Source organism: Amblyomma mixtum, chromosome 1 (genome assembly GCF_055824585.1).
Source record: "Amblyomma mixtum isolate Tamu chromosome 1, ASM5582458v1, whole genome shotgun sequence".
NCBI lineage: Eukaryota > Metazoa > Arthropoda > Arachnida > Ixodida > Ixodidae > Amblyomma > Amblyomma mixtum.
The window spans coordinates 188,076,684-188,093,254 of NC_143012.1; the positions used below are offsets into that span (position 1 = coordinate 188,076,684).

The 16,571-nt window shown below is 50.0% G+C and overlaps 1 protein-coding gene across 1 annotated transcript in view; it reads left to right on the plus strand.

Moving 5' to 3' along the window:
• Nucleotides 1–16,571, plus strand: part of LOC149370273 (uncharacterized) — a 65,451-nt gene that overhangs the window by 18,151 nt on the left and 30,729 nt on the right. Inside the window, exons 6-8 of the mRNA XM_089582912.1 lie at nt 196–321; nt 493–620; nt 16,208–16,376. Coding sequence (XP_089439038.1) covers nt 196–321; nt 493–620; nt 16,208–16,376 — 423 coding nt within the window. The remainder of the gene's footprint in view (nt 1–195; nt 322–492; nt 621–16,207; nt 16,377–16,571) is intronic.

Sequence of the window (16,571 nt, forward strand, 5' to 3'; positions counted from 1 at the left end):
GCGCATGCGCAGGACAACCGGAGGGCCGCTGTTGTCCTGCACCGGCGCGCTGGCGCCCCGCTATTTCCTTATGCCCTCAACCGATATGGTCACCGTGTTCTAAAAGTCTGTTAGTGAGTAGTTCGTTACCGGGGGTGGCATCAGATCCACGCTGTATCTTTGGTACATTCTTTTGTTTTCTTTTCTGGCTGGCAGGAGCAGTCGGCGCTGATGCTGTACCCGTACCTTCCGCACGCCACCAAAGCCGAGCTGCACTGCTTCATGACGTCCGGCTTCGCCAGCATGTCGGCCGTCATGATGGGATCCTACATCGCGCTCGGGGTACGTGGCCCCGCCTCGGAGGAGGAGGGACCAAGGAATAGGCCGTTCTTGCACACTTGAACAAACTCGAAGTTCTCGGCTGTTTCGATCTTCGGTTACTATGTCGCGAGCGTTGCTGTCTCGTGGCGCATATGGGCTACGTCTGTGGTGCTTATGCTCTTTCTGGCGCAGGTGGAGACCCAGCACCTGGTGACTGCGGCGGTGCTGGCGGCGCCGTCGTCGCTGCTCTTCTCCAAGCTGCTGTTCCCCGAGACGGAGGAGCTGCGCGTACTCACCGTGCGCATCTACACGCACAGCAGGTGGGCATGCACGCACACTAAAGGAAGGCCACACGACGGGGGGGGGGGGGGGGGGGGGGGCTGAAGAATGGAACACGTTGTGTGCCGGCTCATGGTGCTGCCATGCCTGTGGAGATAACGTACTGAACCCAGTGAGAGTCACAGCTCTTCCATGCAAGTCCACCGCATGTTTGCCTACCGTGGTGGCAGCCATTAATAACGCCTCTTGACAGCCTAGATCTCTGATGAGAAGAAATACAGGGTGAACTGATATGGCAACATCATTCTTTTTAGATTGTTACCTGTACCATAATTTGAGTACCGAATATATGCTGGCGCACTGGTACATTCTAGGCACTCTACCATGCATGATGGCCGCTGTTGCTAAAGAAAAAACTTAGAAACGGCATTTGCTCAGAGGTGAGAAAAATTTTGAATGGTATTGCGACGCTTGTCACGGCAGTAATTAGATTTTGTTTTTGGGGTCCACAAACATTAAGTTAAATTGCAAAATGTGCTGCCCAAGCCCGTGCGGACAACAATGAGGGTATTGTGATGGGGCTACATGAGGAATATCGCAGTCCTAATTCCTCGCTTGTCTGGCAAACAGCTAATATCTTGTGGCGGCAAGTTTATACTGGTCACATTTTGTCCCTACATATGACTCCAGACTCGGAAAGTAAACCATCCTTCATGAGATTGATTGATTCTATTTCTATATTTCTATATTGTCTATAGAAAATATAAAAAAATCTATAAAAATTTCTGTATTTTGAGAGAAAGGGTACAAGGCCGCTGTGGGGGAAATCTGGGTTGCAGAAAATTTTTTGATTTCACATTTGGCGGCAATATAAAATTTTATTTGTAACTTAGTCTCCAAGAAGCAGTTGCTTAGTCTATTTCCTGCCTAAAAAGTTCTATTTTCTTTTGCCGTTCTTCTTTTAATCTGCACTTACCCGCGAGCCAGAGGTTTCTTATTCTCCTTGAAGTATTAGCAGAACTGCGTTGTGTACCGCAAAACTTTGCCACCCGGCGTTTCCATTTGGGTCAACCGCCCGCGTCATTCGCAAGTTTGGATGCGCCTCCCATGCTTTACGCAGCGATCACAGAGTACACTGCCACTCACTTTCATCATTAGTCGTGCCACCACGCATGACCAAACTAGCTTGCCCAGAATCATCTCTGTAATTCTTGCACAAAATTTGTGCCAGATCTCAAGCGAATAGATCCCCGCAGGGGCATCTGATTCATGCAGACATTGGTGAATTGCAACATCACAGGGTATCCCGAGCATCCGCAGGGACATCCCCGCAGGGATGGTGAGCAGTGCGTCACCACGGACCCGAGCATCCGCGCTTTGCCGTGCGTGGCATCGCCGTGTCCGGGGAAAAGGGGATCCTGGTTGTTGAGCCGATGCCGAGAGTTTGGGCCCTTAAGGCCCCTCGGCGGAGGCAACACACCACTTTAGCCCCAGCTTCCTGTAGACGGCACCTCCGGCCTGACCCGACAGGGGGAAAGCGGCAGTCGCCTTCTCCTGTCCTCCCTTCCATCTTTCACTTTCCTATCTCTTTCTTACAACTCTCCTGTCTCCTCCTTCCTTCTTGGTTTTTCCTTTTCTCCTGGCGGCTAGGGCTAACCTTGTGTGGCGAACTATCCTGGTTTTCGTCATATTTAGTTATAGTGAGGGTGTACAGCTGGCGTGGGCAGGACAAGTTCCTGTCCCGTCCCCTGATTGGGCTCCGTGGTTAGCGGCTGCCACTGTGGCCGAAAAACACATATCTTTTATGGCTAGCTCTTGCCTGTCAACTGATCGCCCTCCGAAACGGGGGCGCACCGATGTGACTGCCGAGTTCTTTTCAAAGAACAAGACTAATTTCCCGAGGTTCCACGTGATTCACAGTGAACACTCGGAAAAAAACGCACATCTGTCCTTTCATTGTTACAAGGACTTTAATCGACACCATAGGCCAAGGTTATAAAATAAAGAAGCTTGCAAATGGAGGCCTACTTCTAGAAATAGCGTACAAGCATCAGTACGAGAAACTAGCAGAAGCCACAGCCTTCGGTAACATTCGAACAGTACTACGCCCTCACCGATCACTGAACACTGTTCGTGGCGTCCTCCCTGATGATGACATGAAGTACATGACGGAAGAAGAATTATTAGTTGGACTCAAAGACCAACGTGTGACAAATGTATACAGAATAAAAATAAGGCGAGATGAGAAAGAAATAGAAACAAAACATTTGGTCCTGACCTTCGCTTCAAGCACTCTCCCTGATTCTGTGGAGGTAGGGTACTCTAAAATCAAACTTCGACCGTACATCCAAAACCAAAGACGTTGCTTCAAATGCCAAAGGTACGGCCACGGCTCCCAGAGCTGCCGGGGCCAAGTCACATGTGCAAAAGGTGCCTCACATGATCATCCCACAGATAACTGTAAAGTCGAACCACACCTTTGTGTAACTTGTGAGGGCAGTCATCCTGCCTACTCGCGTGCTGGTCCAACTTGGAAACAAGAGGAGGAAATAATCACACTCAAAGTTAAAGAAAACATCACTTTCAGAGAAGCGCGAAAGCGTTTCTCAATGGCTCAACACCCTACTTTCGCCGATGTGGTGCAACAGGGCACGGCACCACAGCAGCTTCCGGCTTCTGCTCATGCCACACACAGTGAGCCTGGAGCAGGGCCGCCCGTGCACCAGGTGGCAGCAGCTAGCACCGCGCCACCACCCATGAAGCAGGCTGCGCGGACCTCCAGGTCAGCGGGCCCCAAGGCCTCGCCTCACACGGTGAGGTCTGAACCACAGTTACCCGTGCATTCTGCACGATCCTCCAGCGCCTCGGAGCAGGCGATGGACACAACTCCTCCCTCGCCCCCGCCGCAGCGGCGGAAAAGCTCTATCGAGCGCAAAAAAGGGATAAAGTCCCAATAACTGGCCCAAAAGACCCACCCACCTTACCTATCACCAACTAGTCTCTAACGATGGCATTTCTAGTTCACTGGAACTGTCGTGGACTTTTGAAAAACGACACTGACATAACAGATATTTTAAATTAATTCTCCCCGGTAGCACTCTGTCTCCAGGAGACTAACCTGGGACCACAAAAAAATATATTCTTAAAAAATATCAAGTCTTCCGCTGCGACCGACAGAAATCAAGCAGGCTCTCTGGAGGCGCTGCTATTGTGGTCCAGGGTGGTGTTGCAACTCGGAAAACTAACCTAAAATCCTCATATGAGGCAGTTGGGGTCACCGTCCCTAATTTTAAAACCATAACAATCAGTTCCATATACATTAAACCACATCTAACCGTCAGACTTCACGAGTTGGAAGCACTTTTAGCACAACTACCGGAGCCATGTCTTTTAGTTGGGGATTTTAATGCTCACTCCTCTTTTTGGGGAAGGGAACAAATCGACGTCGGAGGCCGGATTACAGAAGACTTTATTCTCAGCAACAATGTCTGCCTCCTAAACACGGGCAAACACATTTACTGCTCTCCAAGCAGTGGGAAAATGAGCTGCCTAGGTTTATCTTTTTGTTCACGAAGTGTTTTTACAGATTTTGAATGGGATGTTCTTGACAACCCGTATGGGAGCGATCATCTTCCCGTCGTTATCAGTCTAACAGCCTCACCATCAATCACATTAACCAAGCCACGGCGTTGGAAGTTGGCAATGGCTGACTAGGCGTTCTTCCAAGAAAATGCCGTTTTGGAGGAATTCTTTTAGACGGCCTTGATGTTGATGACATAAATGCAATGTTCACAACATGTATCATTACCGCTGCTCACCTAGCCATTCCCCAGACTTCCGAAGCGGTGCGAAAGAACCGAAAGGTCTGGTATACACGGGAATGCAGGGAAGCAAAGAAGAGGCAAAACAAAGCCTGGGGAATTTTCCGTCGATACCCCACACAGGAAAACCCAAAAAATTTTAAAAAGGCGAGGGCCAAAGCTCGATATAGCTGGCGCAATGCTGAGAAAACTTCATGGAAAGGTTATGTATCTTCTATAAATAGTTCCACTACATCATAAAATATGTGGCAGCAAGTTCGCAAACTTGATGAAAACTTCTCCCCTTTTGCAGTCCCTTTCCTGAACCCCCCCTCCCCCCCCCCCCCCCGATGCACAAACAAGTATTCACGAACAGGCCGACATACTTGGGAAGCACTTCTCCCATGTTTCCAGTTCATTACACTACACTGACTCTCTCTTAAAGTACAAAAACACAGCAGAGAAACAAAGACTTCCAACTAGTAGCTACACTAACGAACCCTACAACAGCTTGATTGCAGTTCATGAACTTCACAGAGTACTAATTAGCGGCAAACAGACTGCACTAGGGCCTGACCAGATCTTGAAATTTTTCAACAAATCTGTGTGTTGGGGAAAATGTCTGAGGCTTGGAAAAAGGCAGTAACAGTACCATTCCTGAAACCAGGGAAACCCTACCTCTCCTACTAGTTACAGGCCAATAGCCCTAACAAACTGCCTTGCCAAATCCTCCGAAAGCGTAGTAAATATTAGGTTAATGTTTATTCTCGAATCTTGTGAACTGCTTGACCTCCACCAGTGCGGTTTCAGAAAAGCTTGTTCGACATTGGATCATCTTGTCCGACTCGAAAACACTGTTCGAGAAGTATTCATACATGCACAACACTGTCTGGCAGTTTTGTTCGATATGGAAAAAGCCTATGATACCACCTGGAGAATTGGGATTCTCCGCGGCTTAGGAGATATGGGCATCCACGGTAGAATGTTAAATTGCCTGAAATATTTCTTGTCGAACCGCACATTTCAAGTCCGTCTCGCTTCAACCCTCTCGAGGAACTTCACTCAGGAGAACGGTGTACCTCAGGGATGCATTTTAAGCACTACACTTTTCATCGTAAAAATTAATTCCATAGCCAAAGTAATCCCGAACTCAATTATGCACTCAGTTTACGTCGATGACCTCCAAATTTCATGCACATCGTCCAGCTTATCAACCTGTGAAAGACAGGTACAACTGACATTAAACAGACTTGGTAACTGGGCAGACGAAAATTGATTTTTTGTTCTCCCCACAAAAAACAGTTGCCTTTCTTTTCTCTCCCCGGAGAGGCCTGCATCCCGATCCCGCCCTGCATTTAAATGAAACCGTTCTGCCAATAAAACAAGAACACAAATTTGTAGGTGTAACATTCGACAAAAAGCTCACATTCCTCCCGCACATAAATAATTTGAAAGTAAAAGCCTCTCGAGCTCTAAACATACTTAAAGTGCTCTCACTAAGACACTGGGGCTCTGGTAGGACATGTCTTCTCTATATCTATCGTGCAGTAGCGCGCTCCTGTCTTGATTACGGGTGTGTGGTGTATGGTTCAGTGAGATCATCATACCTGAAAAGACTGGATCCTGTACATAAGCTAGGTTTGCGCCTTTCGACTGGGGTATACAGGACGTCACCTCTGACTAGACTATGTAGAAACAAATGAACCATCACTAACAGACAGAAGAACGACGCTTACTTGTTGATACATTCTGAAAATCCGTTCGTTACGGAAACACATATGTTAACCGATAGTTACGAAATGTCCCTTTCGAATACTGTTTAACAACAAACCCCAGGTCTACAGACCATTCATACTCCGTTTTGAAGAGCAGTGCCAGGAAATTAACATACTAAATGCAATCCCTGATATTGCTCAGAGACCTGACCCATGTCCACCTTGGTACAACTTCCCTGCTGTATGTGTCCTCACACTAACACACATTCGTAAAACACATACTCCTCATGAAAACATTATACAGGAGTTCTTAGCACTTAATGAGAAATACAGTGATCATACAGCATTTTATACAGATGGTTCCAAAACAACACTTTATTTGGCTGTGCTGTAGTTCAAGACAAACGAGAAAAAAGAAATTGCTGAGGCTTAGCTAAGGTTAAGCCTAGTCAGATGCGAAGCATATTGGTGGCTAGGCTTGGTAATACATGGCTTTCCTTGGTTGAATACTTGGTCATTTTAATACAACCACTAGAAGCCTTCGTCGTGGGGGAAGACAACGGCATGGCTACAGCGGAACGCCGACTAACCCCGAGACGCGCGTTGGGTGAACGTCTGGATTGCCACGGAAGCCGCGCCCGCCTGCCTGGTGGAGCGAGCGTTTCACCTACACCGAGTGTGAACGCGCGTTCGAAATGCGCGGGAGTGTGGCGTCACCATACCACGTGATTCACACGGCGTGCAACCGCAGCGACGGCACAAGTTGGAGCCCCGGCTGTCATCTGTCGTGACGTCATTGTGTCACGTGGTGTGACGTCACCATACCACGTGGTCTGCACGGCGTGCAACCGCAGCGACGGCACAAGTTGGAGCCCCGTCTCTCATCTGTCGTGACGTCATTGTGTCACGTGGTGTGACGTCACCATACCACGTGGTCTGCACGGCGTGCAACCGCAGCGAAGGCACGAGTTGGAGCCCCGTCTCTCATCTGTCGTGACGTCATTGTGTCACGTGGTGTGCACGGCGTGTAACCGTCACGAAGGGCTTGGATTACCTATTGTAATATGCTTCGCATAAAAAGCGTTGCGTTCAAAGGGCAAGGCATCGCGCCGAACGGGTGGTGGCGTTCCGTGGGCTCCCTGGCAGCGCTACAACACGCTGTCGCGTTCCACCCCTAAAGGCAAAGCTTAAGCGTCATTAATTAGCAGTTAATTAGTATTAAGGCATTAATCAGTAATTCGCCATTAATTAGTAATTTGTAATTATTTATTAGTCATTAATCATGTGTGACGTCATCCAGTGGTGATGTTACCAGTGGCACAGAAGCAGTCAAAGTAGTGCGGAAAACGCTTTCGTCTCTGCGCACTTTAGACAGCGCATAGTGATAGTGACCTTAACTGGTACACTGATTAATTAGGGTTAAGGTACAGGCGCAGTGCACAGTCCCACATGCCACTTAACTACTACTAACTACCAATTAGTCATTTAGTCATCAAGTACAATGATATAATCATGAAATCCCTTTATATCATTTTCCGATGTATTTCGACAGTACCCGATTAAGTATCAATGGACTATTGAATGGCATATGCCCATATAAGGCATGCATCCGAAACGCGGACACATTTGCTAGCACGTCTTGTTCACGACAGTATGAGGCATTAAAGGCTTTCGCTTTAATAGAAAATTGCATTTTTGTGCGAAGGAAATGACGCAGTGATAGGCTCTCGTGGTGGACACCCGAACCACACATGATACAATTTTTTTTATGCAGCCCCCCGAATATAGGTCGTCGGTTCGAATTCCTGCCGCGAGCTAGGTCTAACTTAACTAGTGAGTTTATGCTATACAAAACGCTGAATCGTGTGACTCTATCCGGAACATTCTGCGACAAACGGTTCGCATGGTACAATTGTTTTATGCAACCATTGATTATTCCCTACATGCGGTGCCAGCTACTTCTACTAGTACTGCACCGGTGACTTACCGACCCAACTAGCAGTCCAGCTGTCGAGATCGCAACTTTTCCCGTAACCGAGAGTAGAGGAAGCATCAAATGTTTAGGGGGATAACACATTGGTTGTAGATGGTACTAGTAAAAATCTTTGAATGGGTCTAGTGTTCACCACACCACACCACACTCTTCTTGTTGCGTCGAAACGATCGCCTGCAATAGTGCGGACTTAGGCAGCCGCGAACCGTGGCGGCCTCGTCGCTTTCGAGAGCGGCCGCATAATCATGGCGTTGTCGGCAGGGGCCAGCAGTCTTCTGCTGTGGCGTATCACTCGCAAAGCGATCGCTTTCCGCAAGACGCTTCCTACCTCTCCTTTCATCAGGCACCATTGCTCGGCTTAAGCAGTTGTGACGGTGGCGGCATTGAAATGCAGGACGATGCAGAAGCGTACGCGGACAAGACGACACCATAGTCCTTCAAAGCATTGAAGGACTATGACGACACGCAGGCCTGGCAAGAATGTATATGCAGCGCGTTCGAAACTGTCTAAAGTGCGTAGAGGCGAAAGCCTTTTCCGCACCACTTTGCCTATGTGACACTGGTGACGTCACCACTGAATTACGTCACACATAATTGATGATAAAGCAATGACAAATTGCTAATCAGTTGACTAATTACGAATTAACTGCTAATTAATGACGCTTAAGCTTCGCCTTTAGGAGTCGAACGTGACAGCGTGTTGTAGCGCTGCCAGGCAGTCCACGGAACGCCACCACCCGTTTGGCGCGATGCCTTGCCCTTTGAACGCGACGCTTTTTGAGGAAAGGAAATTACACACTAATTCTCTGTCATCTCCGTGGACACCCGAACCGCACCGTACAGGAAGGGAGGAACGCCACCACCAGTTCGGCGCGATGCCTTGCGCTTTGAACGCAACGCTTTCTGAGGAAAGGAAATGGCGCAGTAATTCTCTGTCATCTCGGTGGACACCCGAACCGCACCGTACAGGAAGGGAGGAACGCCACCACCCGTTCGACGCAAAGCTACCGGCGCTTGTATGCCGGTCCTGTAGGAGGGCTTAGAGAGTCTCGTTAAATCTCGTATGGCGGCGTTGCTTGCCAATGGGGCCCCGGAATAGGGGCTCCACCTAGTATTGTTAGGGGAAAGGGCCAATAGGGCCTACCCCAACCACCTGTCTGTAAATATTTATCGCACTATAAATGTTTTTCACCACCACCACCCGGATGATCTCGTTTCAGCTCCCGGATGTGTGGAATTCAGTGCCTGGATGAGGGGAAATCAGCGTCAGGATGTGGGCTCTCGGTCTCGGCGTGAAGTCACCACACTGCCGACAACGGGAGCTAAAAGCATTTCATGTTTAAAAATAGTAAGGTTGCCTCTGTGTGCGTCAGTTTTCACCGCCGAATTTTACGCCGTATCCTTAGCGGTAGAAAAAATACTGAAGAACAACATTAAAAACAGTATTGTGTATACAGACTCCCTCAGCGTGATTACTTCACTACATCCCACAAATGCAACAAAGCCTTTAATAGGAGACATCATCCGCAGTGTAGTAGCTGCGAAATACAAGGCCTTGAAATTAAATTCGCTTGTGTACCAAGTCACGTAGGAGTCTACGGTAACGAGAGAGCCGATGTGTGTGCCGCAGCCGCCTGTAATGCTAAAATACAGAAAGTGAAAGTGCCGCATAACGATACTCTAAAATTTGTACAAAGAAAAATAAGAAAAAAATGGCAGGGAGCATGTGATAATGAAGTACATAGCAAGTTACACCTAGTAAAACTAGTTATAGAAGAATGGAAAAAATGCAGTCATCAAGAGCGTTTCATTGGAGTAATTGTATGTCGCCTTCGTATTGGGCACACGAACTTAACACATTTAGAACAACTCAGCCGCTTACACTAACGCAGTGGAATTGCCGAGGTCTCAAGGACCACAAGAAGCGGACTCATCTCCGCCTCTATCTTGAGAACCTTGAGTTCCTCGTCGCCGTGGTTGCCCTTCAGGAACCCGGCGCCGGTGCCAAACTAACAAACTACACTACATTTCAACACAACCCGCAGACATGTATACTTGTTCACAAGCGATACACTGCGCAGGAGGTCACACTTCCCACAACACCGTCTTTCCCATACACGATGGTTTCAGTGCTGCCCCTAAAGCGGTCTGACCCACCTGTACACATTCTAAATATTTACTGCCCACCGAAACTTAACAACGTCACGTTCAATGAAATTTTCACTCAAGCTATGCAGGTGGCGGGTAGGGATCCCCTCCTAATCGTCGGCGATTTCAACGCCCCGAGCAGGCTATGGGGATACCCCCGGGAGGACAGGCGTGGGAGGAAGCTTGCGGAACTTCTTTCCACACTTGGACTCACCCTGCACACTGACCCCGCCAACCCAACACGTGTCGGCAATTCCATTCAACGAGATACTTGCCCGGACCTCACATTTACACGCAACATACGACATGCCGACTGGCTGAATACAGAGGACACTCTAGGTAGTGATCACCGTATAATCAACACAACCATTTACATGCGTCCCCTGAAACGCCCACTAAAACAAGCTCGTATCCCTGACTGGACGACTTTCCGCACCTCTCTACCTATTGTAGACCCCCTCCAGTCGGGATACGACGCCTGGTCCAGATCGCTCACTTCTACACTCACACAACACGAACAGCAGATACAGCTTACAGAAACACAAACAGACGTGGACAACCACCTTCTCCACCTTTGGGAGGCCCGTCGCAGCCTCACGAAGCGATGGAAGAAACAGAAACATAACAGACGCCTAAAGAACCGCATCCTCGAACTCACACAACAGGCAGCGGAATATGCTACTCAGCTAGCCGACACTAACTGGGTGGACCGGTGCAACGCGGCTGCTCGCCAGATGTCTGGCCGCAACACGTGGCGCCTGTTCCGCGCTCTCATCGATCCAATACAAACACGCACAGAAACCCAACGCCAATTACATAGGGCCTTGCACAACTTTACAGGAACGACAAAACAACTAGCGCACACGCTCAGGGATCGCTACCTGTGCACCACTAAGGACCCCCGGCAGGCGGCGTACTCGTATGCAGGCGAAGAGAACACGGAGCTGGACAAGCCGTTCCAGCTCCACGACCTCCGGGCGGCCTTGAGCAAAATGAAGCGGGGCACTGCACCCGGGCGCGACAAGGTTACGGTCAAGCTCTTGGCCAACCTTCCCGACGCAGCCTACGCCGCGCTCCTCAAATACATCAATAGCATTTGGGACGGAGAGACTCCTCTCCCTCTCGATTGGAAATCGGCTCTCGTGACCTTTATTCCGAAAGCCGGCAAACCTATTGATGTGGAGAACCTTCGCCCCATCTCCCTCACGTCTTGTGTCGGCAAGCTGATGGAGACGATGGTGCGCGACAGACTCTCCGATTTTCTCGAAACACAGCACACTTTCGCGGACACCATGTTCGGTTTTCGCCCTCACAAGTCTGCACAGGATATACTTCTGCAGCTTCACCACGACATCTTAGATCCTGTCGAATGTCCCCACAACGACAAGGTGGTCCTGGCCTTGGATCTTAAAGGCGCATTCGACAACGTCAAACACGAAGTAATCCTGGACCACCTCAGTAACACCAACTGTGGCCACAAAACATTCAACTACATAAAACAATTTCTTACAGACCGTCAAGCCTACATACGCATACAAGATGCGGAACACGGGCCATACACCATCGGCTCGAGGGGAACACCTCAAGGCGCGGTCCTGTCTCCCCTCCTCTTCAATTTGGCAATGCTTCATCTTCCCTCCAAATTGTCCTCTTTGCCCGGGATACATCACGCTCTTTATGCGGATGACATTACAATCTGGGCCACGCAAGGTAACCTGGGCCACATGGAATCCTGCCTGCAAGCAGCGGCGACCCTAGTCGACGACTACGCGGCCTACTGCGGACTCCAGTGCGCCCCGTCTAAATCAGAATTTGTGCACATACGTCCCTCCCCTCGGGACACAACTCCGCTTTGCATCAGTCTCCCCTCGGGACCGATCCGGGAGTCCAAGGAGATCCGCGTCCTTGGTCTCTTCATACACCACCAACGCAGAGTCGACACCACCCTAGCCAAACTTCGCACGGTGGGAGACCAGGTGGGCCGCATGGTCCGCCGGGTCTCCAACAAGCGGGGCGGATTACGAAGCAAGGATGCACTGCGGCTTGCCCATGCTTTCGTAACGAGTAGAATCCTCTACTCAACCCCCTACTTGCACCTGCGCAAACATGATGATGACCAACTGGAGGTCATCCACCGGAAAGTCATCAAGCGGGCTCTCGACCTCCCGGTCACCACGTCCAACCAGCGACTTCTGGCCTTGGGCGTGGTGAACACATTTCGGGAGCTTCGAGAGGCCCACTTAGTCAACCAATACACGCGTCTTGCACAGACCACGTCCGGTCGCCGCCTCTTGGACCGGCTACACATCAAACATGACTACCATATTGAGGAAAGGGAGAGAGTGCCAGCACCCTGGAGACGCGCCCTCCGGGTCCGACCCCTTCCCCGCAACATGTCCAGAGAAGACCATAGCGGTCGTCGCCAGGCGCGCGCGGAAGCGTTGGCGCGATACTATGGTAACCAACAACATGTGTATTACGTGGACGTTGCCGGCCCACACCACGGGGTGTGGTACACGGCCGCAGTCGTACACAACACAAACACAGTCAACGGGCTCACTTTCAAAGCCTACAGCGCAACACACGCGGAGGAGATTGCCATTGCTCTTGCTCTCACTACTCCCAGGTCGAAACACATCATCACCGACTCGCGAGGGGCCTGTCGGAACTACGAGTTGGGCTGGGCTCCCCCGCTTGCCTGGCGCATACTGGAATATAGCTGTCGATCTGAAGATCCAACTCCACGCAACCTGATTTGGGCCCCCGGTCACCAGGGACTCCAGGGAAACGAACAGGCCGATCAGGCCGCCCGCGCACTCTCTCCCCGGGCTATCTCCCTGTCCTTGGAAGGGTACTCCCAATCAGACAATCTGGCCATTACATTCAAACAAATCACCGATTACTACAAGGAGGAGCACCGGCGCTACCCGGCCCCTTGTAAGGGTCTGGATCGCGCTGACGAGCGCCTCCTCATCAAAATTCTTACCAACACTGTACTGTGCCCGGCGGTGCTTAAACATTTCAATCCATCCTTTGATGGCGCGTGCCAGTTCTGTGGGGAGGTGGCTGACACCTTCCACATGGTTTGGGCGTGTCAGTCAAACCCATCTATCCCCCCCAACCCCAACCCCACCAGAGAGGACTGGGAGGCGGCCCTGCTCGGCTGTCAGGACCTAAAGACCCAAAAGGCCTTGGTTCACCGGACGCGGGCGGCGTTGCTTGCCAATGGGGCCCCGGAATAGGGGCTCCACCTAGTATTGTTAGGGGAAAGGGCCAATAGGGCCTACCCCAATCACCTCTCTGTAAATATTTATTGCATTATAAATGTTTTTCACCACCACCACCACCAACACATTTAATTCTTGCAAAAAAACACAAACCTACATGCGCACAGTGCGGAGAGATTGTCACTACAAATCACATATTAATATCCTGTGCAAAACTTGATCAACTTAGAAGAAACCATTTCCGTCAATTTTATGAAGAGCACATCCCATTACACCCTTGCTTACACCCAGGATAAAATTCACTAGTAAAAACCTCGTCTCTTGTTTCGTTCCTAAAAGATGCAAACGTCCTAAGCCTCTTGCAGGGTTACAAAATAACCTTTAAACTTCCTCACACCAAACAGACATATTAAAACTTGTGTTTGGCGCATGATGGCCTTTGCTGCCTATGTGCCATAAAACCCAACACAACACAAATCAAGCGAATAGAAGCGTACACGAGGGTCAGGTCCAGTACCACTGTGCCTGTTCACGATGAACTCGGCGCTTCGTATATACTGTTTCCTAGTGACAGGTTGTTCCATTACTGCTGTACTGTGTTGTTTTCTTAATTACTTCGTTCCTCTGAGTGCTTGCGTAGAGCTTTCCGTAATTCATCCATATATCAGTGTGCTGCAGGGGCCACAAACGATGCATATACCACGCAAAACTTTAATAAAATTCTTCTCACTGTCACGTCACGGCTTCGCCCGGCTTTGAGACAGCGGAAAGGAGAACCTTTTCTTTGCAGGGATTTATACGCGGATGACATAACCATATGGACAACGGAGGGAAACATGGGACAGATGGAGGAGGCTTTCCAAGAGGCTGCCAGTACGGTTGAAAAGTATGCTGAAGAATGCGGACTGCGCTGTTCCCCGGATAAGTCGGAGCTCCTCGTCCTGCGAGGGAAGGGGGATACTGCATCGCTGGAAATCTCGGTCCATGATACACCTATTCCCGAGGTGGAAACAATACGGATTTTGGGGCTGCTCATTAACAACAAGGGTGTGAACGCAGCAGCGATCACCAAGCTCCGAACGGTGTGCGAACAAGTCATCCGTATGATATCTCGCATCACAAGCAAGAAAAACGGCATGCAAGAACAGGATACCCTTAGACTAATACAGGCCTTTGTCATCTGCAGGATAGTGTACGTGGCCCCGTACCTTCGTTTGAGGAAGACCGATCTAAACCACCTGGACGTTATCATTCGAACGGCTTATAAGAAGGCACTCGGCCTACCCATGAAAGCATCTACGGAGCGTCTACTAAAACTAGGGGTACACAACACGGCTGATGAATTGATTAGCGCCCATCTTACAAGCCAGGTAGTGCGACTGGCCACAACTACGACCGGCCGCAGGGTCTTAGAAGATTTAAACATTAGCTTTCCGCAGCAAGTGGCTGGGAGACAAGATATACCTTAAGAGTGGAAGAGCAAATTCCTTACGCTTCCGCTTCCCAAAAACATGCACCCGGAGCATCATCATGCTAGACGAGTGGCGAGGAGCAAGAAGATGAACGAGTGCTATTCAACAAAAGAAGGAGCCTTCTTCGTGGACGCTGCGGGTCCTGTACAAGGAATATCAACAATCTCAGTGGTGCACCAAGTGCAAGTCGTGGACGGGCTTTCAGTTCGTAACGGGGATACACAGGCTATGGAGGAAGTAGCGATAGCCCTAGCCGCAACGCACTCCGAATCTAAATACATAGTTACAGATTCCCAGGCGGCTTATAGAAACTATATGCGTGGCAGAATCACGCCGCTAGCCTGCAAAATTCTTAGTCAATGTAGGACTTCAGCTGAACGGAAGGAATTAATATGGGTGCCAGGTCACCAGGGAGTTGAAGGAAACGAGCGCGCACACGCTTCGGCCCGAGCTTTTCTTCCCCGGCATCCTTCTACGTCCTCCCTTCCTGATTCTGGCTCCCACTCTCCGCTAACGACATATTCAGAAATATTGCAACATTTGCGCCTTGAAAGGCAGACACTCCCGAGGCCCGCTAAGGGTCTCAGTAAATCAGAGGAATGTCACCTTCGCAGGCTACAAACTATGTCTTTCAATAACCCAGCTACGCTTCACGCCATTGAGCCCGAATGCTTTTCGGCACAGTGCAAATTTTGTGGCCAGAAGGCAAACTTGTACCACATGGTATGGGCTTGTCAGAAAAATGACAGCATTGAGATCATAAATCAGCCAACGCGGGAGGGCTGGGAGGCGGCCCTGTCTAGCTCGGACCTCGAGGAACAACGAGCCCTCGTCGCCAGAGCACGGGCAGCGGCTTTCACCAACGGCTTCCCGGACTAGGGACCCGATCAGCCTTCCCTTCAACTAAGGCTTTAATAAACGTTTTCATCATCATTTTGCAGGGATTTTAGTTTGCGGGCTTGAATCCATCTCTCTCCTGCTTATCGAAAAAGCTCGCACTGCAATGCACTGGAGTCCAAACTCGTTGCGTAAACACCATGTCCCCGTATACACGTAGTACACACGCTGCAGACAGTGCTTAATGTTTCTTGAATGCAGGTAGTTCCCAATTTCGTGCTCTTATCCCTTTCCTCTGCTTTGATTGGAGGTACGCGCCAGCGGTGCGAAGCGCCTTTCACTGCGGGTTAAATAAGTACATGTGCTCATTCGAAGGACCTCACGTTGCCCAAGTAGCAGCAGGGCAGTCACTTTTGCTTGTCCCCCTCAACCGCAGCACGGACACGAGCGTGCTGGAGGCCGGCGCCAAGGGGGCCATGGCGTGCCTCGCGCTCGTCGGGGGCATCGTGGCCAACATCGTGGCCTTCATGGCCTTCATCCACTTCCTCAACGCCGTGTTCCGGTGGGCCGCCGACATACTCGGACAACGGGACGTCACCTTCGAGGTATGGCTGTGAAAACGATCTACTAGGGACCGATGGCAGATCTGAACTGGGCTGGGTGTCGGCCTTTTCGCGTATTTATTCTAAACACGTAGCATTCTTGATGGCAGCTGTTATCCCTTTCACTGCCAGGTTTTTTTACTCACACCTGCACACACCCTGCCGGGTTTTTTTCGCATGTTAGTTTCCTGGAAATTT